This window comes from Pelodiscus sinensis, chromosome 1 (assembly GCF_049634645.1).
Source record: "Pelodiscus sinensis isolate JC-2024 chromosome 1, ASM4963464v1, whole genome shotgun sequence".
NCBI lineage: Eukaryota > Metazoa > Chordata > Testudines > Trionychidae > Pelodiscus > Pelodiscus sinensis.
In genome coordinates this window covers 233,214,907-233,240,843 of record NC_134711.1, presented here as the reverse complement: position 1 = coordinate 233,240,843, position 25,937 = coordinate 233,214,907, and the positions used below count along the sequence as shown (strand labels likewise).

At 38.5% G+C, this 25,937-nt stretch overlaps 1 protein-coding gene across 3 annotated transcripts in view; it reads right to left on the bottom strand.

Annotated features, from left to right (window-relative positions):
* MRPS9 (mitochondrial ribosomal protein S9) overlaps positions 1-25,937 on the bottom strand; it is a 57,617-nt gene that overhangs the window by 19,829 nt on the left and 11,851 nt on the right. For all 3 annotated transcript variants that reach the window (XM_075917494.1, XM_075917503.1, XM_075917506.1), the window contains 3 exons: positions 15,083-15,145; positions 14,969-14,999; positions 6,451-6,530 (listed from right to left, as the gene is read on the bottom strand). In XM_075917494.1, coding sequence (XP_075773609.1) covers positions 6,451-6,530; positions 14,969-14,999; positions 15,083-15,145 — 174 coding nt within the window. The remainder of the gene's footprint in view (positions 1-6,450; positions 6,531-14,968; positions 15,000-15,082; positions 15,146-25,937) is intronic.

Sequence of the window (25,937 nt, the reverse complement as noted above, 5' to 3'; positions counted from 1 at the left end):
CCCCCAGCACATTCAACATATAGGCAGAAGGAGCTGGAGCGGCCCCGCCCTGTTGCATTGCCCTACTGGCCTGTTGCATGCAGCTTCTCAGAGGCAACAGGAAGCAGAGCATCCCAGAGCAGGCTGCAGGGCTGCTCTGGTTTCTGCCACACATGTGGTGACTGGGGGGCAGGCAAACACTGCTGCCACCATGCTAGGCCCCTGTAGTCCCTGAGGCTACACTGCTCAGGGATGGAAGGGGGAAGGAAGTAGGTGCGGGTGTAGCAGGGGCAGGGCACCTGCAGCAGAGGAGACTGCATCAGGCCCCATGGCCTGCACTCCCTCAGGATGGCCCAGTTTTCAATCTTAATTGTTTTCTCCAAGAATCTAGCTTTCCGATGACAGTTACCCTCAAGTTCAGTGTTTATACTAAAAAGAAACATCAAATGCTTTGAGTTACAGCAGCAACTTAATCCTAAGTAAAGTAAGTGAATACTTTGGGCAACAAGTAATATGTATTAAAAAATAGAAGTGGTGTTACTACAATTAAGTTCTGCACGTTTCAAAGAACCCTCTTAAATTAGCAAGTGCTGAGAACAAAAACCTTATGGATGAGTACTCCGTACTCCTGGATACTAATAAAAACCTCAATATTCACTGTCCCAGCTAGCTGCATCATCAGCAGTGTCTTCCTATACTTTGGAGATGTTATTGTGATGCAATTACTGTGGAGTGGTAAGGATTACATTTTATATACCATTTACAAGAAATACAAAATTTAAACAGTGAAACAGATGAAACATACATAGGAAAGACTCTGAGTTTTTAGGAATAATCACTGTATGAAGTACTAATTGTACAAATATGAGATTTTATAATATGAAGTGAAGAAAGATGCTGTTACAACACTTAAATGACAGTTAACACTTATATAATAAAGAGCTTCCTTGCAGCAGTAAGCACATACTGAGGCAATCATGATTTTAAAATTTCGTGTTAATCTATAAATATACATTCTCAGTAGGTTTGCAGTAAAAATATACAGATATTTAAAAGCAATAAAATAAGTTAATCATAGGTTTATTGATTTTCTAAAATAGTTGTACTAAGTACTTAAATCAGTGGCTGTGGAATCAATTTAAAGCAATCTTTGATGCAGGTTGGTACAGTGTTTATAATAAAAATATTTATTTTGTGTGTTACATTAAGAAGAGCAACTTAAGCGTATAGAACTCCTAAAGTTAAAAAAGCCCAACAGCTTTACGAACAACGTAGAGCAAACTGAACTGTAGCAGTAAGCCGTCCAGTATCTTTTAAATTTTGGACATGCACAACAGAAATCAACTAAATATGATCAAATCTGTGCAGAATTTTCTCCCAATCTGTATATTTTAACATAGAATATCTAATGTTCCCACTATTTTTTCCATCCATGTGAAGAATAAATTTTGTTATATGCACCAAAGCATATACAGAGGTGCATCACCATTAGAAACAAATGGTGCTAGCTATGGGTGCTCTGCTAATAAGCTGGGTGGCACCTGAATCTTTCTTGGGTGGCCGCCCAAATGCACAGCTTACAGGGAACACTTCGGATATCTTAAGGTAACAGAAAACATTAATTACATTACTTAGAGTCATTCCTGGACTGTCATTGCTCATTAAAAGTGCTGTCATATGGGTGGAAATCGGGTAAATATTGCATTTTGTTAATATCAAAACAGAACTTACTTAAATGGGGCCTGCGTGTTGTGTAGACTTGCCTTAATCTTTGTATTCATGCTCGTCAGTGTGAAAGAAACTATTTGCAAACACACTTAAGTTGCAGCCCTCCACATGTGCTGTGAGTATCATTGTGGCTCCTGGGGCTTCCAAAGTTGAGTGGCTCTGGTCCAAATCATCCCTGATAGATGTCTATCCAAACTGCTCTTAAATATCTCCATATCTCCAAATATCTCTGGAGATTCTACAACCTTCCTAGGCAATTTATTCCAGTGTTTAACAACGCTGACAGGAAGTTTTTCCTAATATCCAACCTAAACTTCCTTTGCTGCAATTTAAGCCCATTGCTTCATGTCCTATCATCAGAGGCCAAAAGAGAACAATTTTTCTCCTGCCTCCTTTTAACACCCTTTTAGATACTTGAGAACTGCTATCATGTCCCTTCTCAGTCTTCTCTTTTCTAAACTAGACAAGCCCAATTCTTTCAGTCTTCCCTCATAGCTTTCTAGGGCTTTCACAGCTTCCCTCATGTTTTCCAGGGCTTTAATCATTTTTGTTGCTCTTCTCTGGACCTTCTCCAGTTTTTCCAAATCTTTTTTTGAAATGTGGTGCCCAGAACTGGACACAATACTCCAGCTGAGGCCTAATCAGTGTACAGTAGAGTAGAAGAATGATGTCTTGTGTCTTGCTCACAACACTCCTGTTAATGTATCCCAGAATCATGTTAGCTTTTTTGCAATAGTGTCACACTATTGACTCGTATTTAGCTTGTGGTCCACTATGACCTTAAATCCCTTTCTGCAGTACTCCTTCCTAGACACTCACTTCCCATTCTGTATGTGCGAAACGGATTGTTCCTTCCTAAATGGAGTACTTTACATTTGTCCTTATTAAACTTCATCCTATTCACCTCAGAACATTTCTCTAGTTTGTCCAGATCATTTTGAATTATGACTCTATTCTCCAAAGCACTTGCAACCCCCCAGCTTGGTATCATCTGCAAACTTAATAATCATACTCTCTATGCCATCATCTAAATTGTTGATGAAGATATTGAACAGAACTGGTCTCAAAACAAACCCCTGCAGAATCCCATGAAAAAAAACTGAATCCATAAAAAGTTTTTCCTCCTACAAATCAATGCACATCTCAAAGTAGAAGAGGTCTTCTCACGAAATACATGTGGCCAATATCTTTTGATTTGGCTTCCAACTTCCATTTCTCACAGGATGAAATTTAGACCACAAAAAAATGTATGGACAGGAATAGTTCTTCTACTTCATGGGACTACTTGTGCAAAAAGGTAAGTACACACACAAGACTTTGCAAGATTCATGACTTAGACTCTAAAGATGCAATCATGAGGCTAAATGCTATTTTGCAAAATAATCATATGTAATGCCAAACAATTACATCTAATAGTCCTAATTCCCCCAAAATTCTAGAAAACTACAGTGGAGACTCATTTTTCAGAAGATTTTATTTATTAATTCATCACTTCAAGATGCAATAGTCATACTCATGAATGTACATGTCTGTTGTCTTGTAAACTTATCTATTACACAAACAAAATAGCTGATGCTACAAGACAGTAGGCAACTATAAATGCTCCCATAGCTAATGAAAGGATCAAATCCTTTATTTGTACTAGGTTGCATTTTTAAATAATAATGTATTCATTTTACTAAATAAATTGAGGACAGGATTCAGTTAACTGGGTCTTTGAAAAAGTACCCTCAAGGAACAGAGGAGCTTATGAAAAACATCTTTGTATATTTCTGATTTAGGTTTTTTTTTGGTGTTATTATTTAAAAGGGCCTGGAGGACCAAGAACATGCATTAAATTCTGTTGGTCACATGGCTACCTTAAAAGTGAACATTTTTTAAACTCTAGTATATTATTTTTAGTTTTTTAATCAAACATTCAATATAGATATCCCTAGGATGTAAATGACTTTCTTTGAAAGAAATTTTGATAAAAGGTAGCATAGGGCCACAATGATGTTTCTATTCACTGAGAGTTCTGGCTAGGAATAATAATCAGGAGTACATAAACTACAAAATTTGTCCAACAAAAATGTATAAATAGGCCACTGTCTGTTCCTCACATTACACAGCCCAACTATATCACTTGCTAACAATAACATTTCCCAGGTCGTATTCAAAGTGCAACATTTTGAATGAGATGAATAGCCACAACTCATGTGAAGGGGTTAAATTCACTCAATATATGTTAGAGTTACATGCAACAAATCCTTTGCACATCAAGAGATGAATAAACTGCTCCGTCCAAGACTAAACTATATTCAACAAGCAGAACAAAGAGGGCAATGTGAATACAAAGGATATTCAAGTTTTGTAGAAGTCTTACTTAATATTCAAGTCATACATTCACATATAAACTGGATCTTTAAGATGTATGGTGAATATATGTATTCACTATTTTAATAGATGTCTAACATTTTTGATTAGCATTACCTAAACAAATGGCACTGCTGTGACTGGTTGTCTCAATTGCAATTAATACAAATCTGAAATCCCTGTCAGTAAATGTAGTTGCAACTGACAAATATTTAGGCCAAATAATCATTTCTTTATCCTATTTATTACTCTTTATGTTGCAGACGGATTAAAAAAATCCATACAAAGTACTGTCATTCATGCAAATACTGCATTTTAACATTCAATCTTTACTTTCTTCCAGCTGTATGAATTACAGTTTTGGTAGTCTTTAAAAAAAACAAACAAAAAACAACAACCTATAATTCTTATATAAAACATTTAGTATGATGAGAGATTAAAACAATGTTAAAGATTACATACAGATTTCCCCTATTTTTTGCAGAGCTTAACTAAAAGGATGTTAAATCCTGTTTAATTAAATCTGCTTTTTATAAAGTCTATATAATGGAGACATTTAGAAAGGTCTCAAGAACACTGAAGTACTTTAAAATATCCTATAGTAAAAAAATTTGTTTGTCAAGCAGATTTCATTTGAAGATTTAGTCAAATAGTATGGAAACAGGATACACACTATCCTTTGTGAGATTTTTTCTTAGCAATCTTACATACCTTTTTTAAAGGCTAGGAAGAGCTAAAAATAAAATTGTGCTCCTCGTAAAATTTGTAATTTCTTCATTATGATGGAATGCAACAAAACATCTTGCCCTTGGGTTGCTCTGTTTCAGCCAAAACAAATGCAAATGGCTTGTCAGATGACAGCTGTTTGATAAGGCTCCTCTACAAGACCTGCATGCTTTACTTTTTTCCGTGAAACTTGGGATGAAAGGCAGAAGGCAGGAAGAGAATTAATGTAGCATACAGTCTAAAGGCAATGCTACAACCGTGATTAAGTAGAAAAGTTAAAAGGCACAGATTTTCCACAGCCTCGCTGCGTGCAACCCATCCGTGTAACAAGTTGACAGGCCTAGCGCGTCAGCTCCATCATCCTCTCCGACAGCTAAAACGCAGCATTGCATCCCTTTTCAGAGAAAATTTGCGTCTGCACCATGAAGCGTTGTACATTATTTCTTAGCACTGCAGGGGGCTCAAGTCCATATGGAACCTTCACAAATATTACCACAGATCAAACCAGCGGCGTTTCGAGGCAGATTTGACATACCTATTTAAATGAACAGCAGGGGTCCTCTGGCTGCCTCAGGCTGTGCAGGAGAAAACCTCTGTGGAAAGCCTATGCTGCAGCTCCATTACTCAGCAAAGACACACTCTACATTTATCATTCATTTCATTTCTACCAGGGCAAGAAGCTCATTTGCCCAAGGTCAACAAAAAACGAAAAAAGGGTTTTTTTTTCCATGAAATAAATGTACCTGACAAGTGGGGATTTTGTCCTTTGGGTTTGTAGAGCACAAATAAACACCAGATAATTCTCAAAGATATAGAAAATCTATGCACAAAATTTGATTTTTGGGAAAAGTCCAATAAACGTTGTAACTTTTTCAAGAGTACATAATGAGGGAAAGAGAATCTGACAGGAACATCAAATTGAAAGTACCTGACTACAAAGTGAGTCTTTTTGTGTCTTATATAACTGTGCATTAAAATATTTCACATCTTTCTACAAGGCTCTTCTCAAGAATCAAAGAATTCATGGTCTACCTATGGGCATTGATATAAAAGGGTTCTTCATAACACACAATAAAGAAATCAGGACCAGTAATGTTCTATCACATATAGCTTTTATCATAGAAGTAAAGGGGGACAGATCCCATGGTTTTGCAACCATACTAATCTAAGTGCACATCAAGTTTACATGAACACAAACCTTTAAACGTTTAAAAATATATACATCTAATGAGCCACTTGAATATCAAGACATTTCTGCAATTCTTCTATAAGATGAAAAACATTTTAAATATGACAATAAATAATCCTAAATCTGGTCATCTCTGTTGGATGGACATTCACCATCGCTAACCTGATACTAACTTAAGCAACAGTATAAAATGAAAAATGTTCAGTATATTCTGACCTAACTCATAATCAAAACCAGCCACACACAAAAAAGGAAAACAAACCATTCACTTTTAAATTAGGTAACAAGTTCTCTCTAAATGAAAGAATAAATATTATGACTTAACACATTATGTTTCACCTCAGGTGGTATTGTTATGGCCCATTATGAAATCACTAGGTAAATTCAGAGGCCTCTGAAATACACTTCTGATGTAATGTTTCACTTTGCTTAGACTTAACATTATTTATCATCATAGTCTATAATGTACTTACATGCATTAATGAATAAAATGACTGCTTGCCAGTATAAAAGAGAAAGTGAAATGGACGGTGATCTTCTCCCCATTGCATTGCTAATGAAAGATTAGACAAAAAAGCTATAATATAAACAAACTAAATAACTGTATTTAAACTGTAGTTATAAACATCTTTTATAATACTTATTACCTTTTAAAATACCAGAGAATAAAATACATTTTATGGACATTCAACAAGTCTGGAAAACTAATATTTTTAACATATCCTGTTATAACCCATCTCGATCTGCTAATGTAACTAGATTGTTTTTAATACAACATTCTAAGTCTCTTATTACATAATGGAAGCCCCATCTTAAATAAAATCTCAAGGAATCTATGCAATAGCAATACAGCAAGAGATACCAAATTTAGACTAGACAGATATGCACACTAAAAGACAATTATAAGCTATATTATGATTATGAATAGTGCCACAGTTGCAGCTCCAGATAATAAAGTCTTCTAGAAAAAGAAGTAGTATTCTATAGGCAGCGACTGAATAACCTTTATGACACTGCCCTGATAAAATATCTCAACTGTATTCAAGAGAGAACACTGCAGTTTGCAAAACAATTAAAACAATCTAATCTGTCTAATCACTGCAGACAAAAGATGTGTGTGACATTTTAGAAAATTAACATTTAAAATTTAAGGATACTTTCATCTAATAAAAATTTCCTTCATTTTAAAATTTATTTTTTCTGTCATTTTACCTCCTACTGGTACAAGTCATCTGAATTTACAAATTGAATCTCAAGTAATTATCAGTGCCACTGCTGGGCACAGGAGATGTACAAAAGATACTATAGTTAGAATTAGAAGGATTAGGTTTTCATGTGAAAAATGTCAATTTCACAAACAAAATGTTTTCTCTTCAAATCAGCAAACTAAGGAAAAGGCAGCCTCAGAACTTATTAGAGTTTGATTTAAAGATATGTACTTGGTATACTCTGATATGTGATGTTGACAATTTCTTAACAATTATAAGCTTTAACTTTTTGAAACTCAATGTTTATTTTCATTAAATACTTTTTGTCTGACTCTCCCGTAATTAGGTACAACTGAAAAAATTAAAATAGATAAAACTAAAAACTAATACTTAAAATCCATAATTCTGTGCAGCTGTGAAAAATCATTCTTCTCCTGATTCAGAGGTCTTCATAAGTAGCATAATACTAGGCTAACTTTACCAAAGGTAACAGAAGTGCACAAGTAGCAAGTTCAGAACTGTAAGCAGCTTTAGAAAAAGTATTTAGTAAAATCCAGTCAATGTATTATTTGTATTAAATTCTGCTCGTTTTAATAGAAATTCAAATCTAATAGGTATATATATGGTGAAATCTTTCTAGAGTGGTAACACTCTGATTTCAAGAGAGCGAAGAATTCATAGGTAATATTAATTTCAAGCACTGACAATATTTCAGCATTTTTGTCAAATATTATTCAATAATGTACATGACTTAGTGAGTTGATTTATTTCATGTTTTAAAACCTGGAGACCACAGCTACAAACTAATTTAGGTAATGTGTTAGATTAGCTAGTAAAGACAAATCCAAATTCTTGTAGACATTTACACACATTACAAAGCTTTCAAGTAATTTGGCATGCCCAGTCTATACTCAAGAGAGGCTAAGCTAGGGAGCTATAGATAAAACTTAAGTGATAGAAGCTTGCGTAATCTGGCCTGCACTATTAAATCCTATCTTATAAATAAAAACAAAAAAGCTGCTTCAATTTCTCTCCCCACCCCCTCTTATGTAAAAAAAAGCAGCAGGAATATGAAAGTGATGTTACTTTAAGAACTGAAGTTAATAAAGCCTAACCATCTCATCACCAATGAAGAAGAAACAGTCTGTAGAAGATCAGAGGCAGATGAAAACAAGTTCTGACAGACCTGATAAACACAATATGCATTACAAAGAAAAGTTAAGGGAGAAAAATGGCAAAGGCACAAGTGGTAGGAAAAGAACTAATCTGCCATAAACAGAAGGAACAAAGGTAAAAACTGCCAAATTCAGACATCACATAACCAACTGCAACTAAATCAAATTGAGTGGCTTCTGTTTTCACCCTGGTCAATTTATTTTAAAATGCTGTCAATGTGAAAGTTAGATTCACCTTTTAGTAAAAGATGCAGTTATTGATCACATTTATAATAGTGTTTGTGTATTTCAGTCTGAAAAACTATGAAACAAAACAGGGTGAGGAGTATATGTTAATGTAGCTATTGGATACTATATTAGCTGGTAATAATACAGCTACTCAGCAATTATTGCTCAAGGACCATTTTGAAGCACAAGTGTGTGTATGTGCACTTCAAAATTCTTAAAAATATAAGTGACACACTCTTGAAAATGATGATAATTTCTAACAAGGCTATTTTTGGCTACAAATAAAAATACACCCCACAGACACAGTGTTTGAAAGAGTTCATAACTTCTGAAAGCATAAGTACTACTAGTCTGGTGCTGACAATAGGAGATAGCCATCAGACTTTAGAATCATGTATTTATTGCCACAATCTTGCCTCCTCTTCAATTCCAACATGATTTCAGCTTATATTTCACAATGCAATGAAGTTGGAAATTAATGTTTCATACCATTTGAAAGGTGAGGTCCAAAAATTTCAGCTGATATAAACAGCTGGTTTATAGATTTAAAGCAGTGGCCTCCAACCTTTTTAAGTACAAGATCACTTTTTGAATTTAAGTGCAATCCAGGATTTACCTCAAACACGAAGGCTGTGTCTAGACTGGCATACTTTTGCGCAAATACTTTTAATGGAAAAGTTTTTCCATTAAAAGTATTTGCGCAAGGGAGTGTCTATATTGGCATGTGCCTTTGCGCAAAATATTTGCTTTTGCACAAAAGCATCAATGCCAGTGTAGATGCTCTCTTGCGCAAGAAAGCTCCGATGGCCATTTTAGCCATTGGGCTTTCTTGTGCAAGAAATTAACTTGGCTGTCTACACTGGCTTATCCCTGAGCGGGAGTGTCGGAGTATTTGCGCAAGAACCACTGATTTTGTACAGTACAAAGTCAGTGTTCTTGCACAAATACTTGGGGCCAGTGTAGACAGGCGGCAAGATTTTGCGCAAAAGTGGCCGCTTTTGTGCAAAATCTTGCCAGTCTAGACGCTCCCCCACTCTTGCCCCACCTCCTTCCTGCTGCTTCTCTGAGGCACCACTCCTCCTCAGATGTCACAGCTTACTCACTCCATCCTCATTCCTTCCCTCTCCAATCCTCACTTACTTTCACCAGGCTAGGGAGGAGGTTGAGGGGACGAGGGTTGCAGACCCTGGTCTTGGCTCAAGGGGCATGGAGTGCGGGAAGGGCTCTGGGCTGAATCTAAGGCAGGAGGTTGGGGTATAGGAAAGGGTTCAGGACTGGGGCAGGAATTTGGAATGCGAGCTCTGACCAGGTTCTGCTTATCTCATACAGCTCTCAGGCAGTGGTGCAGCCAGGCTAAGGAAAGCTCACTCCTGCCCTGGCCCCATGCTGACATGCCCAGCATTGGCTCCTGGAGTGGAAGGGGCAGATGGCTCTGCACACTGCTCCCCCCCAAACAGAACCCCAGCAGCTCCCATTGGTCACAGTTCCCTGTTCCCAGATAATGGGAACTACAGGGGCAGTGTCTATAGGCAAGGATACTGTGGAGAGAACCCCTTTATAACCTTCCCCAGGGTGCTGCAGCAACATGCTGGCTAAGGATGTTAAATTGCGGATAATTTACTAGTCGAGTAGTTGACGGAATTTCCACTGACTACTCGATAGACACTTCGGCATTCCTCCTCTGAAATGTACAAGAGGGGGCTCTTGTGCATTTCAAAGCCATGGAGCCCGAGGTCAGCGGGGGACTCCCCATCTGACCCCTGGCTCTGGGGAAATGCTGCAGGGAACCTGGGCTCCACGATGTTTCAAAGGGGCAGTCTGGAGGTGATGTTTCAAAGGGGCAGTCATCATACAGCTGATCCTGGTTCCCTGTGGCATTTCCCCAGAACCCGAGGTCACCTGACCCCAGGTTCTGGGGAAAAGCCGTGCAGAGCCCAGGATCAGCTTGGGTTTTCAAAGTGGAAGCACCACACAGCTGATCCTCGGCTCAGCTGTGCAGTGCTGCTGCTCTGAAGTACCCCTTCTTCCCCCACCCCTTTGCTGCCTCTATTTAATAGAGGCAGCAAGTGTATGTGTGTGTGGGGGGGGAGAATCGACTAGTCGATTGACTATCTGATAAGCATTTGCTTATCGGATAGTCAACTAATCCTTAACATACTTAATGCTGGCCACTTGCAAGAGTGGCATAGGGTCGGGGGGAAGTCTGCATTAGTCTAATTGCACTTCCAAACTGCCAGTGGCCAATCTCGCAGGAGCCTCCAGGAGATTGAGCCTGGTTCCATGAGTCTCCTTGCCATTGTTCCTGCTGTTTCTATCCATATGCAGAATTAATTTTGTTATATATTTTGTTTTCAAGGTAATGTGATAATATGCACCACTAGTAGAAACAAAAAACCTAAATATAATATATTCTTTATTACTCAAACAATTAAACTCAAGCATAAGAAGTAACTATGAAATGCAGAGACCAGTCAAAAACTTAAAATAACACACTTTGAAAGAAGAAGTTGTTGATGTCACCCAAGAATATGTTGGGTTGAGAGATGAGTGAAAAGACACACACACACGTACGTGTGTAAGAGTGACAGAGATGTGTGTTGCCTATGAAGAGCACGGGGACAATGGCCAGCAAGGTCCATCCATTCTGGGCCCTGCTCAATGGAGATGGGGCACAGAGGAAAGAAGGGAGCCATCCTGATATCAGTATCAATACCCCTCTCGTCTCCCTTCCCTGCCCCCATGGTAAGCAGGAGACTCCCTGGAGGATCACCTGTCAGAGTCTTCAGGATCTACCAGTACATCCTGATCTACTGGTTGGTAACCACTGCTTTAAAAGTTTTCAGGATAGCAGCTACTAATATATGAGAATTCATACGATAGTGAAAAGAAGATGTTACTGAGGATCAGAACTGTGTTATTTGCAGGACTCAGAGCTCTTTACAAACTAGCTCAATTCAAGCTCAGGACAGTAGCAACCAAAAGCTGTTACAATGTTTAGCATTCCATACAAAATAAATTTGGCAGTCAATAGTTTCTACTGAACAGATGTCCAAACAAAAAACACGACTAGGAATTAGACCAAAGTTTCCTGCATGGGCAAGGAAACTACAGCGTTGATTCAGCCAGATCAAGGTTAAGTGCAGATAATGTGGGGAGCAGGCATAGTCAATGCACATTATGTGCCCATTCTCTTCATGAAGAGGTCACTTCAGTTTCCAAGGCTGTCAATCTGCTACTCTTCATAAGCACCGAGTTTGCCTGAAAGAGTCTGGGGTTTTTAAAATGGTATTTTATACCAAACACTAATAAAAAGTAAATGCTTTATGGGTCGATGAAAAGCCACTAAAGGACTCCCATCGACTTAAAACAACATAGATTATGATCAAGAGCCTCTGAAATATTTCCCAATGGCAGAAAAACATTTTCTAGCCATGGTGGTTCACAAGACATTTTTTTTTTTAAAAGAAAAGTCACTGATCCAAGGGTGCTGTTTCAGGAGAGTGGGGGAAAGAGGGAGGCAGCAGTTGTGCATACCAGGTCGCAGCTTGTTTTTCTTCCCATTCCCCTGATAAGGGAGCGAGGGGAAAGTACTTGGATTCTGTGCATGCCTCTTATTCCTGGCTGGTGAAGGGAGGGAGCAGGGCAGTAATTCATGGAATTCAAGTACTTTCCCCTCACTCCCTTTTCATCAGAGAAATGGGAAGAAAAGCAAGCCGCATCCTGGTATGCATGGCTGCTGCCCCCTATAGCGCCCTTGCACTGATCCCTTGGGGTATGGCTATATTGCCATTAAAAATCCTTGCCACTGACTCAGGTTCGCATTATGGGGCTAACTATAGTGTAGACTTCCAGGCCTGAGCTGGGTCCCAGAACTTGGGCTGTAGTTCAAGTAGAAATGTCTACACTGCAATTAAATAGCACTGTAGCCCAAGTCAGCTGGCACAGATGAAATGTCAGTTTCCAATTTCAATGTAGTCATACTCTCACTGTAGCAGTACTTTTTGTCACTGGGGCAAGACCTCAGGTGAGTAAAATTTCATATTAAATTTGAAAGGTTTGTGTTCTTCTTACACAGGTGCCTCATTAGCAGTTATAAAAACATTAATGGATTGAAGGTAATGGATTTCAGGAAGGCAGATTTTGATAAGCTCAGAGAACTTGTACGTAAGGTCCCATGGGAAGCAAGACTGAAGGGAAAAACAACTGAGGAGAGTTGGAAGTATTTCAAAGGGACGTTGTTAAGGGCCCAAAAGCAAACAATTCCGCTGTGTAGGAAAGATAGAAAATATGGCAAAAGACCAGCTTGGCTTAACAAGGAGATCTTGCATGATCTCAAAATAAAAAAGGAGTCGTATAAAAAATGGAAACTAGGACAAATAACAAAGGATGAATATAGGCAAGCAACATGGGAATGCAGGGGCAAGATTAGAAAGGCAAAGGCACAAAATGAGATCAAACTAGCTACAGGCATAAAGGGAAACAAGAAGACCTTTTATAAATACATTAAAAGCAAGAGGAAGACCAAGGACAGGGTAGGCCCACTGCTTAGTGAGGAGGGAGAAGCAGTAACAGGAAACTTGGAAATGGTAGAGATGCTCAATGACTTCTTTGTTTCGGTCTTCACCGAGAAGTCTGGAGGTGTGCCTAACGTAGTGAATACAAGCAGAGAGAGGGTAAGTTTAGAAGATAGGATACACAAAGAACAAGTTAAAAATCACTTAGGAAAGCTAGATGTCAGCAAGTCACCAGGTCCTGATGAAATGCATCCCAGGATACTCAAGGAGCTGATAGAGGAGGTATCTGAGCCTTTAGCTATGATTTTTGAAAAATCATGGCAGACAGGGGAGATTCCAGAAGACTGGAAAAGGGCAAATATTGTGTCCATCTATTAAAAGGGGAATAAGAACAACCCAGGAAACTACAGACCAGTCAGTTTAACGTCTGTCCCAGGGAAGATAATGGAGCAGGTAATTAAGGAAATCATATGCAAACACTTGGAAGGTAATAAAGTGATAGGGAATAGCCAGCATGGATTTGTGAAGAACAAGTCATGCCAAACTAATCTGATAGCTTTCTTTGATAGGATAACGAGCCTTGTGGATAAGGGAGAAGCGGTGGATGTCATATACCTAGACTTTAGTAAGGCATTTGATACGGTCTCGCATGATATTCTTATTGATAAACTAGGCAAATATAACTTAGATAGGGCCACGATAAGGTGGGTGCATAATTGGTTGGATAACCGTAGTCAGAGAGTTGTTAACGGTTCTAAATCCTGCTGGAAAAGGATAACAAGTGGAGATCCTCAAGGGTCTGTTTTGGGACCCGTACTGTTCAATATCTTCATCAATGATGTAGATATTGGGATAGAGAGTACGCTTATTAAGTTTGCAGATGATACCAAACTGGGTGGGGTTGCAACTTCTTTGGAGGATAGGGACATAATTCAAAATGACCTTAGCAAGTTAGAGAAATGGTCAGAGGTAAACAGGATGAGGTTTAATAAAGAGAAATGCAAAGTGCTCCACTTAGGAAGGAACAATCAGTTCCATACATACAAGATGGGAAGCGACTGTCTAGGAAGGAGCATGGCGGAAAGAGATCTAGGGGTCATAGTGGACCACAAGTTGAATATGAGTCAACAGTGTGATGCTGTTGCAAAAAAAGCAAATATGATTCTAGGTTGTATCAACAGGTGTGTTGTAAGCAAAACTCGTGAAGTCATTCTGCTGCTCTACTCTGCACTAGTTAGGCCTCAGCTAGAGTACTGTGTCCAGTTCTGGGCGCCACATTTCAAGAAAGATGTGGAGAAATTGGAAAGGGTACAGAGAAGAGCAACAAGAATGATTAAAGGTTTAGAGAACATGACCTATGAAGCCAGGCTTCATGAACTGGGCTTGTTTAGTTTGGAAAAAAGAAGATTAAGGGGGGACATGATAGCGGTTTTCAAATATCTAAAAGGGTGTCACAAGGAGGAAGGAGAAAATTTGTTCCTCTTGGTTTCTGAGGACAGGACAAGGAGTAATGGGCTTAAAGTGCAGCAGGGGAGGTTTAGATTGGACATTAGGAAAAAATTCCTAACTGTCAGGGTGGTCAAATATTGGAATAAATTGCCAAGGGAGGTGGTGGAATCTCCCTCTCTGGAGATATTTAAGAACAGGTTAGATAGACATCTGTCAGGGATGGTGTAGACGGAGCTTGGTCCTGCCTTGAGGGCGGGGGGCTGGACTCGATGACCTCTTGAGGTCCCTTCCAGTCCTATTATTCTATGATTCTATGATTAATAAAGGAACTGTAAATAGACTGCATGAAAGAAAAGCAACAAAGAAAAACAATAACAACTTTCATATAGCCTGGAAAGAATAGCTATGCACACTTACCTCTTTGCTTTGGAAAAATGTCATTGGGATGCTGTAGAAAACCAACAAAAAACAAAAAAGTTACTATGACATGCTAAGAATACTGAGAAAAAAGTCACTGAATGTTGTTCTTACCTTCATTACAGGCCTGGCCCTTTTCTCAAATAATCCAGATGGGAAAAGGTAGGCAATAGCTTTCTGCAAACAAATACAAAAAGATCAGATAAATTTGTTCCATAACAAAAAAATAATCAAATTCCTTACATATACTTTTACTATGGCCTTGCTATAAAAACCTAGACAGCACAGAAAGACAGACAAATCAACAAAAAAATAGTATATGTATATATGCTGGTATGAGAAGAAAACAAGTGTAATTTTTTCAGGACTCTGTAGAGAGAATGAAAGAATAAGAAAAAACTAATTCTGAAGTTTGTAATCTAGTATGTGAACTGTTTTCTTTACTTTAAATATTAATTTTAAATTAAATAGTTTATTACCACAAATACTGAAGGAATATACAACCTCCATTTCATCTAAACACTGATTTTTAAAGTTGTAATTTTCACCCATCTCCTCATCTTAAAAATACCTAATACTGTAACACAGAATGGATTTCGCATCCCATTTATCAAGACAGTTTTCTTAATTTTTTTTCCTGAAAATATTAGTGTTTGCGAAAGACAGTGGTTTGATAGTTCTTGAGAATTAACTCTCTATGGTTTCAAAGAATATTATTACGGGGTAGGGAATTCTGCACCAAAATTTAAAATTCTGCAAATTTGCATCAAAATAATACAATATGATCACATCAGTTTCAATTATTTTGATAATGTATTTCTTAATATCTGTCAACAAGTCTAATACAATGAAAAAAATTCAGGAAATATTTGACGAATAGACTTGTTCTTGAGCATGTCCAGAACTTTCAATAATTCATTTCAATTACTATATAGAAAGTCTGCACCCCTCAGAAGCATTGCAGAGGTTTGGGGAAACAGGGGTAAAGGTGGAGCTGAGGGAGGAGCCATGAAGTGAACCTAGAAGGGAAGGATTGTTAGGGAGCCATGCAGACCCTGGCTGAACCCTAGTCTCTTCCATTCACATTTAGCCTTGTCCCGTGTCCTTGATTATAGGCGTGGCCCTATCCTCATGTCTTATGCACCCTCAGACACCAGCTCTTCCCATCCTCATGTGTCCCTGCACACCACAGAGCCAGCACCTCTCTCCATCCCCATGTCTCTGCCCTCACTCCGCAACCCATGTTGCCCAGTGCATCCACTATCATTCAGCTCCTATCCCAGTCCGCCCTTCACCAATGTCCCTTAGAGACTTGTCTGTGACCTCCCTAACCCACATTGTTTTTCGCTCCCCTCCACCACCCCGCGTCTCTTGACCTGGGCCCACAGGCATAGTGCTGCCAGGCAGGCAACCTCTTCACTTCCCTACTGGCAGCTGGAGCTGCTCCTGCCCAGGAGTGGCTGCTCTGTTCTACTGTCACAGTGGCCGCTGGTGGCAAAAGGAAGAACTGCATCAACTTTCTGATAGATATTTTCTATTGAAAAAATTATGCAGCAAAAATGATTATGGGTATGGACTGGCTTCTGTATGAGAAGGGATTAATAAGATTGGGACTTTTCAGTTTGAAAGAGAGACAGTTTGGGGGAGGGTATGATAGAGGTCTATAAAATCATGACTGGTGTGAAGAAAAAAAAAAGTGCTATTTACTCCTCCTTTGGTGAATGAGAGGTCACCAAATTAAATTAAACAAATAAAAACAAATAAGAAAAGGATTTCTTCACTGTCAACCTGTGGAACTCTGTTAGAGGATGTTGTGAAAGCCAGAACTATAACAGGGTTAAAAACAAACAAAAAACCCACCAAAAAACCCTAGTTAAGTTCATGGAGAATAGGTTCAGCCGCCAGCCTGGGTAGGGAATCTAACATCATGTTCTGCATGTCCTTCACCTGCATGTCCTGTTTACCAGAAGCTGGGAATGGATGATGGGATGAATCACTCAATGACTGCTTTCTGTGTTCATTTCCTTTGAAGCACTGGCATTGGCCACTGTCAGAAAATAGGATACTGGGATAAATGGGCCTTTGGTCTGACCCAGTATAGCCGTTCTTATGCACAACACAAACTATGCATGTATACAGTGATGCAGAATTCCCCCAGGAGTACGCAAATAGAAAAAATGAACAAAGGCGGTAAAAGTTTCCCCACACTGTTTTGCCACAGAGTGCCAATCTGCATAGGAAATAACTGGGTTTGCAAACTACTGTGAATCTCCTTTCCACCTAAATCCAGCACTTTCTGAACTGTCAAGAATGACTACTGTTGTCATGGAAATTTACATAGGCAGGTTTCTGTACAAATATCACATGGGAACAACTGATGCTCGCTACAACTTAAGCTCAATTTGAAGCAGCAACTTGGAAGTGAAAATCTATTTCAATTACTAAACCTTTAACAATGAAGTCTTCTTTTAAAGGTCTGTCAAAAAGACAAACCAGGAAACCATTAGAATGTGCATTTTTGAAAACAATGGTTTATCCTTCCAGACTATTGTTATAATAATACTTATTCTTCATCCACTCAACCAATATTTTAATGTGGTATCTGTTCCCTATAAGTAACATTTACTATAGCAAGCAGCTTAAAAACTATGAACCATTTTGGGCACTATTGTAAGACAAAGTAGCTTGCAGTAATATTAAATCCATCTGGGTATAATTCCTATTCAGCAATTTATAACTAAGGTACTTCCCCCCTCCCCCCAAAATGGTTGAAAACTGTTTTTGCTTCAATAATCCATGTATTAGAACAGAAATCTAATTTTTCCATATTTTATATATACACACACACACACACAAACACGTACGTTTTGGTTCTAAGTTTCAGATATGACACAAAATTAACAGAAGCTTGAGTCTAGTGATTTTATAAAGATACAATGTATTTGAAAAATAACACTAATAAAAACAAAATACTGCAGTCAATTTGCTTGCATTTTAGTCAACAGTGAAGAAAAATAGTTACAATAATTTTGTTTAAAATCCTCTCTCAAGAATTAGGCCTCTCTGTTGGTTAGGTTACATCAAGGCTTATATCTGCTGATAATTTTTTTTCCCATGGACATGAATTGGTTTGTCAGTGCTTCAACCTACTTAGTATGCATGGAGTGTAAAAAGACCTAACCTATTACTTTCATTAGTCCCCTACTGGCATTCTAAAGAGAAATTTTGAGAATTCTGAAGCAAACAAAGGGATTAACTTGAATTTATGAAATGGTAATTTTGTCTCTCTTAGTGACTGCTGAATTCCCATTTGTTAGTCAATGGGCATTTTGTGCACACAGAGAGTAGGTGAACACTTACAGTATTTATGAACAAATGGGGATTAATTATGATGACAATAGAGAAATCTGCTATGAGCCAACTGATGTTAAACAAACACCTTATCTAATAACATATTAAAGGAATACATTATGTGCTACTGAGACTAACAGTGTGCGTACTTAAAAGGTATCCTCTATATTAGCTCTCAAGGATTTGATTCAAACAGTAACTATTAGTATGATGCTGAAAACTCAATGTAAGCACGATGTTCTGTTTTGCTGCAACTTTAGAGGTTTTGAAATTTGTTTTCCTTCAAATGTGGAATAAAACCCATACACGCTATACGTTTTCATGAGGTATGTATCTGTCTCTATCCTCTAGTAATAGTTGGGGTACTGGCCTGGGACATCCTGGTTCAAATTCCTATTCTGCCTGATTCAGAGATTTTTTTCATCCCATTTCACTCCAAATTAGACAAAACAAAAGAGGCCAACACTTGGGTCTCCCAAATTCTATGCCAGTATCCTAACCATCCTGCTACAGAATCTCTCCTTCCCACTCTGAAAGTTTCAAGGAAACAGATAAATCTTCAAAAAGTTGTTTAGCTTTGATAAAACAACATATTTTCAGGAAAACGTTCTTACCAGATCTCTCTCTCAGGTTTCATATTTATTATGAAAGGGGAGATCAGCCTCTAGACTGCCATGAGTAATAAATCTATCTGAACACTAAAATGCTCCAGTTTCAGTTTAGTTCAAGTTTATTAACTTAATATGGCCTGCCTTTAAACTTGCAGCTTTGGATTTCATTGCAAGAATCCCTTCAGGAGTACATCAAGATATAGAAGAGGATTATATTCAGTATAACCCTGAAAATGCTAACCAATTAAGATATTTTATTACCAAGGTAGAGAGAACACAGACACAATATACAGACTTTTCCAGACCAAAGTTTTCCTTTACAACTGGGATTCTCAAGTGAAGAGTCATGGACACATGTCTAGGAGTCATGTCCACTTTGTCTTGTCCCAATGCTAAATTGGAGAGAAGGAAAATCCAATGGGAGGAGGAGCTCAGTACAAATAAGTTTGAGAACAGCACGTTGAGGTTTACATCAGTTTAAAGACAAATATGTTAAGATATCTAATAACTATATAATCTCCTCCCCACCAAACTTCTTTACACAAGAGATAGACATTTCACAACCTTATTATTTTCTTTGGGAACAGGCCTCATAAAACATTCCCTGGGAATAGAATACAGCTTTCTAATATGACAGATAAATGTTTCATCCCCCTCAACCACATTGTTTTTCAAAATAACTGTACCCCAAGAATCCTGAAACACAAAATCCCACTTCTCTCTCACAAGTAATTTTGTAACCCCCTGCCAAAAAGACTCTAGAGAGCGCTACCATATAGATAATAGCCTTTGTTTGCTATGAAATATTCCTTTAGCTCAAGTTGCAATCTCTCCTGTGGATCTGGGAGTCTAGGGTTCAAACTACTTATGGCCCCCATGTGGGCAAAAATATAATGTGATTACCTAATGAAAGACTAAATCATAATGCATATACTCAAGGGAGGAAAATTAAGGCCGCATTTAATCCTGGTATTTCTGATAACCCTAATATTCATTCAACATACTTATACAGAGGACCCGCTTTTAAAGTTACTACTTGTGGAGGTACTGGATACCTCTGAATATTACTAATGAGTTTCAGTGCTTTTGCTAGTAGCTTACTAGTCTACATCCACCTCAGCTCAACAGGGACTGACATTTGTTCCCATCATATCCAGTAGATGATTGGTGGCCCCTCAAACTATAACTGCAAATATGCAGAATAGCTCATTAAAAATTGCATACGACGACAGACATGAAGCTGTACAAAACTTAACAGCTATACACATCCTATTTACAGTATTCTCTTTCTTCTGCTGTCTGGGTTTAAACCACATTTGCCCTTCATCTGCAACCCAAAGATTCTTATTCCTTTATTTTTCCAAAGGCCAGAGAAAATCTGGCCTCAATTTTTAACCTCAGATGGCTCAGTTTATTGCCATCTGATGCACATTTAATTGTATCTTTAGGCATTTAGAAATCCATGCCTTAATTCAAACTGGATTGGGGGAAAAAAAAGGTCAGACCCATAAGTCATTAAAGGGAGAGGAAAGAGGCAGTTTGTGTCTGCTGTATTCAGGATCTACAAAGCCAGTGGAACTCTCTAGCACAGGCCAGGACACCCTTAAACTAGGGGTTCTCAAACAGGAGGAGAGGGTTGTGACTCATCAGCAGGATCATGAGGTTATGATGTGAGTGGAGGTGGTCATAAGGTGTCAGCCTGCCCCTCACCCCACTTCTCCTCCAGTATTTATAACAGTTTTAAATATGTTTTAAAATTTATTTTAATTTATTAGGGGGGAGGGAATTGGGGATTGCACTCAAGAGGCTACGTGAAAGGGGTCACCAATACCAAAGTTTGAGAACCAATGCTTTAAGCTGTCCTCCAGCTTCAATGGTCTTATGGATCTTTGTTACGGCGCAAGTCTATCCTGGGCATGCTTCTTCCTGCTCCTTCTAATTCACTCGCATCTCCTTCCATTTCACCGATGGCCTACTTCGAATATCCCATGTGGACAAACCATTTATGAAGGTGGTACAGGGCCAGTAGAGAAGCCTCAGCAATGGGGGTATTTTCTATGTGAGTCTTAAAATCTTCTTTATGGCTCCTTTGCCCCAGCATAGTTGGTACAAAATGTCCCTAGCACATTGAAGAATCAGACTCAATGATGCTTATACTCTACTTTTATACACATAAAAAAGCTTTAAGTACTGAACACTAAATCAGTTCAACTCAGACTATACTTCAAGGCATAACATTTGAAACATTTTAGTGGGGTCCCTGGATCCCTTGATGATGTTACTGAAGCAGCTCCTTCTTTTCTCCTGCCTCCTCAGCCTCATTCCCACTCTCCTTTCCAACTCTGTTATGTTGGAAGTCTCCAATTCATGAACCCAGATTTCAATCCGCATTCCAAATTCACACAGTTTTCAATTATTTGGGCTAAAATATTTGATCAAAAGGCTACATTAGTCAGCAGAGACTAAAAAATTAATAACGGTGGTTGTTTCCAATATATTTTTTAAAAGAACTTCTGCACAAGTGTTAGTGGAGATTTGTGTACAGTGAAAGCCTGAAGTATTAAATAAAAGCCATTTTTTAAAAAAAGTTACTAATCCCTTCAAAAAGCTAAGGCAAAAAATATGCCAGTGCTTTGGTCAAATCACTCAACTATCCTCAAAAATTTCTGCTAAACTCTACTATAGTTTGAGGAAAACAAACTCTTAACCGAAGCTAAAATGACATGTGGGAAAAAAGACAGCAACAGTGAATCCATCGTTATTAACTTCAACTATTGGATTTTATGCCAATAAAAATGTTAACATGTCTGATAAAAAATTCAAAAGATGCTTGCACAAATATCAAAACTGTTACCACATATGGGAAAAAGTATACATCATATCCCATGAGAAACAGTGACTATTTCTATTTGCATAGTTATAAGTTCTCAAAATATAATTAGGATAATTAGTGTTGTTATTATTAGGATAATTTTTCATATGAGAAAAGGAGGAGAAAAACAAAAGAGAAGTCACCAGTCCACATGGACTTTTTTGGGGACATTGCAAGATTTGAATCCCTTGGAATTAGCATTTTATACAGAATACCACTCAGTTTAAAACCAAGTAAAATCTTTAAAAGTCAAATGTGCAGGATTTAAAAAACAATCCAACTCCAACATACGTTTTTCACTATTGTAATACTAAAAATGTTGTACTGCTTACTTACCCAGAGGAGAATTCATGTGGCACACAAATAGCATATTATTGTGGGCTGGGGGTTTCTCATTTAATCAATATGCTTTAGGCCACAAAATTCTCTCTGGAGAACAAGTCTCCTAATTCACTTGCAAATATCTTTGTACAAGAGTAACTAGTTTCCTTAAAACATTTGTTTTATATTTAAACATAAGTCAGTCTGCATGTCAATTGTCAATTAAGACCTATGCCCTACTCACCAAAAGATGCTTAACATTTATCTATAAATCAAATACAAGATCTGCTCTATATTTGTTTTTTATTAATAACTCCACTGAAAGAGAGCAGTTTTATACTGTGTTCATGTCTGGAACAGCATTTAGTAAATCAATAAAAAGTATAAAAATACTAGGATATAAATAGATTACAAGGTGTAAGGTACTTTTCTTGTATTAATCTTACTTAGATTTTTGGCTTTGAACTAGAATATTAGTGATTTGACAGTCTGAAATGAAGGCAGACTGTTTACTATATCTATAAGTTAAAGATAAAAATCACAAAATAAAAGGATTACAGACTCAACCAGGGAAAAGCACTGGGTCAGGACTGCAATCTCTATTAATTAGGTATCCCAGCTGGGCAGTGGATATGCAGCTGTTAACTTGATCAATGACTTACCTAAATGTCATCTCTACTGATTCGCTTATAAATTACCAGCAAGTGAGACTAATGTACAGGTGCTAATTTATTTAAACTGTTCTCTGCAGTTCTACATAGCTTTATAAACTGCATCTGGCACCTAATGTTAGCTGTCAGTTGTACTTAGACATGCCTGTCCTAACGACTCTGTTCATTAGAAGTGAGCACAAATTATGAAATATTGTGAAAAATGATACATCAAATGGAATGGGCAAAGCAAATCAATTAGAGAAACTTCATACCACATATTCACACATAGGAGAATAAGATATCCTGGTTCCAGAGCAAGGTCTATAATACCAATTAAAAAGCAATTGGTAGACTTCTGCAGTTATATATCAATTTGCTGGATTCCCCCCACCTCTTAATTTAGTTGTAATATACAGTTTAATTTTTCATTCCTAAATAAAAGCATCACTCAGAAGAAATTCTGCATCCAAAACATTCAGCAGGAGGATTAAAACACAGTAAACTTATTTCCCTGTAGCACCTGTTTAAAAATTCACAAAGTTTAACTTTTATTAAAATATACATAAAACGCCAGTGAGACAATCTTATGTCTATTTTTGAAATGTACTTAGAAATGTACTGAACAGACTGATTAACAGTAGAAGACATGGAAGTATGTAAGCACTCATCAGATGGAATTATTACTGTTCAAAGTGTAAAACCTTATAATTCTGCTGCCAGTACTAAGCTGCTTTTATATTTTTATAACAAATTTAATTATTCATAGAAGACATTATTATGCACTCGAAATATTTCCCAACACCTAATGGTATGTGAGGAAGCTAAACATGAATGATAGATGCTCTGTAATACGAAATAAAATGCTGTGCTTTTGTTTTTTCATCTTTTTAGAAATAAAATTTGTGACCTGGTTTCATATTCGTCACCTGCACTTCACTAAGGAAAATTCATTTTCAGAATCAACCTATTTTTTCTTTATGACAGAGCTCAGTTTTGTTTTTTGTTTTTTTACAAATGGCCAGACTACCCCATGGAGATCTGGCGTCAAAAGGATCTTCTATCTTCTACATGCGTATGTGTGATATACATGCATGCATGGGAACAGAACAATGCTCCCTCCTCCCCTGTGCAATAATGAAGTCCTGTGGCTCACTTCCTGACATCCTTTAGAGGCCTGTCTTGGAGAAACAGATCCATTCATAGAAAGGAAACCTGGACTGCAGGAATGGAACTGAACTGTGGGTGAACACAGCCTCCCACTACTAAGCCTTATAGGCAATCAACAGTTAATACAACCCCTACTGTGTGTGAACTGAACAAATAGTTTTTGACTTGTTTGTGAATGCATGCATGCAAATAAAAGAGAGTTGTTTGCCACATGGAGATAAAATATTTTAAGAAAAGGAAATTTTATCATTAAACAAAAAGCCTGAAGCAGCAAATAAAATGTTTGTTAATCATTAATACTTCAGTTCTGCAAATAAATTCACCAATGAACACCTCTGACTTCATTAGGAATCTGCTGATGTAATGAGACTGCATAACATGTGTAAGGTTCTACAGTGGTGTTTCCATCTCCAAGGGTACTACCAAGACATCAATATCAAAATATGCATTCCTATGTACTGCTTTAAATACAAATAAAATGTAAACTATAAAAATAAATACAAATGTTAAATTCTCACTTTACCAAAACTGAGCTTCCATATGGAATCAGAGTATGACTGTTCTTTAACAAACAAACAAACAAAGGCTCATATCTGCAGTAAGCATGTGATTACTTGCAGCTCAAGACTTTTAACCTTAGTGGCAAGGAGTAAGTCCCATTTGTTTATTCAGACCTTTGCCTAAGGTGAGTTGGATGTGAAATGTGTGCTGTCCAAGTCCTGATCTACACTAGGACTTTATTTCGAAATAACCCCTCCAAAGTCAAATTTATAAGTGGAGTGTCTACACAACCAAGCCCATTATTTCAGAACAGATCGCGGAATTCAAAATTTGCACTCCTGCTTTTCAAAAGGAGCAATGCAAAAATCAATAACCATAGCGTTGATGCTCCGATGGCACTCTTTTGAAATAATTTGTCTCCAGAGGCCTCTCTCAGATGTAGCTCTGGCCACACCTGGTGTCTCCACTGCTCTCCTCCTCCTGTAGAGCTCTAAAAGTCCTGGGAGCAAGACAAGCCCTGTAAAAGAAAGCACCTCAGGGAGACATGAGTGACCCCAACGTTCCTTTGGACCCTTCAATGGCAGCCAGCACTTCTGCTACTCCCACGGCCACCAGTGCCCACGGACACAGGAGAGCTCCAGGCCTGGACTGATGAAGTGATCCTGGAACTCACTGAGGTGTGGGGGGGAGGAATCCAACCTCCAGGATCTCTGCACCAAGAAAAGGAACACTAACATATACAGCAAGATCGCTGCCAATCTGACCAAGAAAGGGCACACCAGGACCCTCGACCGGTCTCTCATGAAAATCGAAGAGCTGCGGAAGGCCTACCACAAGGCCAGAGAGCAGAGTGGATGCTCTCAGATGACTGCACACTTGCTGCTACTATAAGTAGCTCAATGCCATCCTGGGAGAGGGTCGGTCACCTCCCCAGCCATTGTCATCGAGTCCAGCCAGGAAATGCCTGGCATCAGCCTACAAGAGGGCAGGGTGGTGAAGGAAGAGAAGCAGGAAGAGGAGGTCAGCCAGGCAACCATGCTGCCAGCTAGGATCTGCTCTTCACCTTGGAGCCAGTCCCCCACCTCTCAGGAGGTTTCCTAGGCTTCCAAGGAACCCAGGGAGGGCACTTCAGGCAAGTTCTCTACCTTTCCCTTTCAACAAGTGGGGGCAGGCGATGAACTGCAAGGGGCTGCACGCGCCTCTCTTGGCCTGGGGAGTGTTGCACAACACTTTGTTCACATGTGTGCACATAGAGCGCTAGTCTGAAGGACTCAGCTACATGACACTCTCACACAGGAAACCCCCAGTCCTTCTCACAAAGTTGCTAGAGAGGCCTGCCTTACTCTGGACTCCATGGCAGGACACTTTCCCAAGCCACCACTGAAGAGTTGGGGTCATTGAACCACACAGCAGTGCCAAACATAGCACAGGGTCATGCCCGGTGATGTGAAGGAGACTGATCTCGTGCATGGGAACCTGCTGGGAGGAGGACG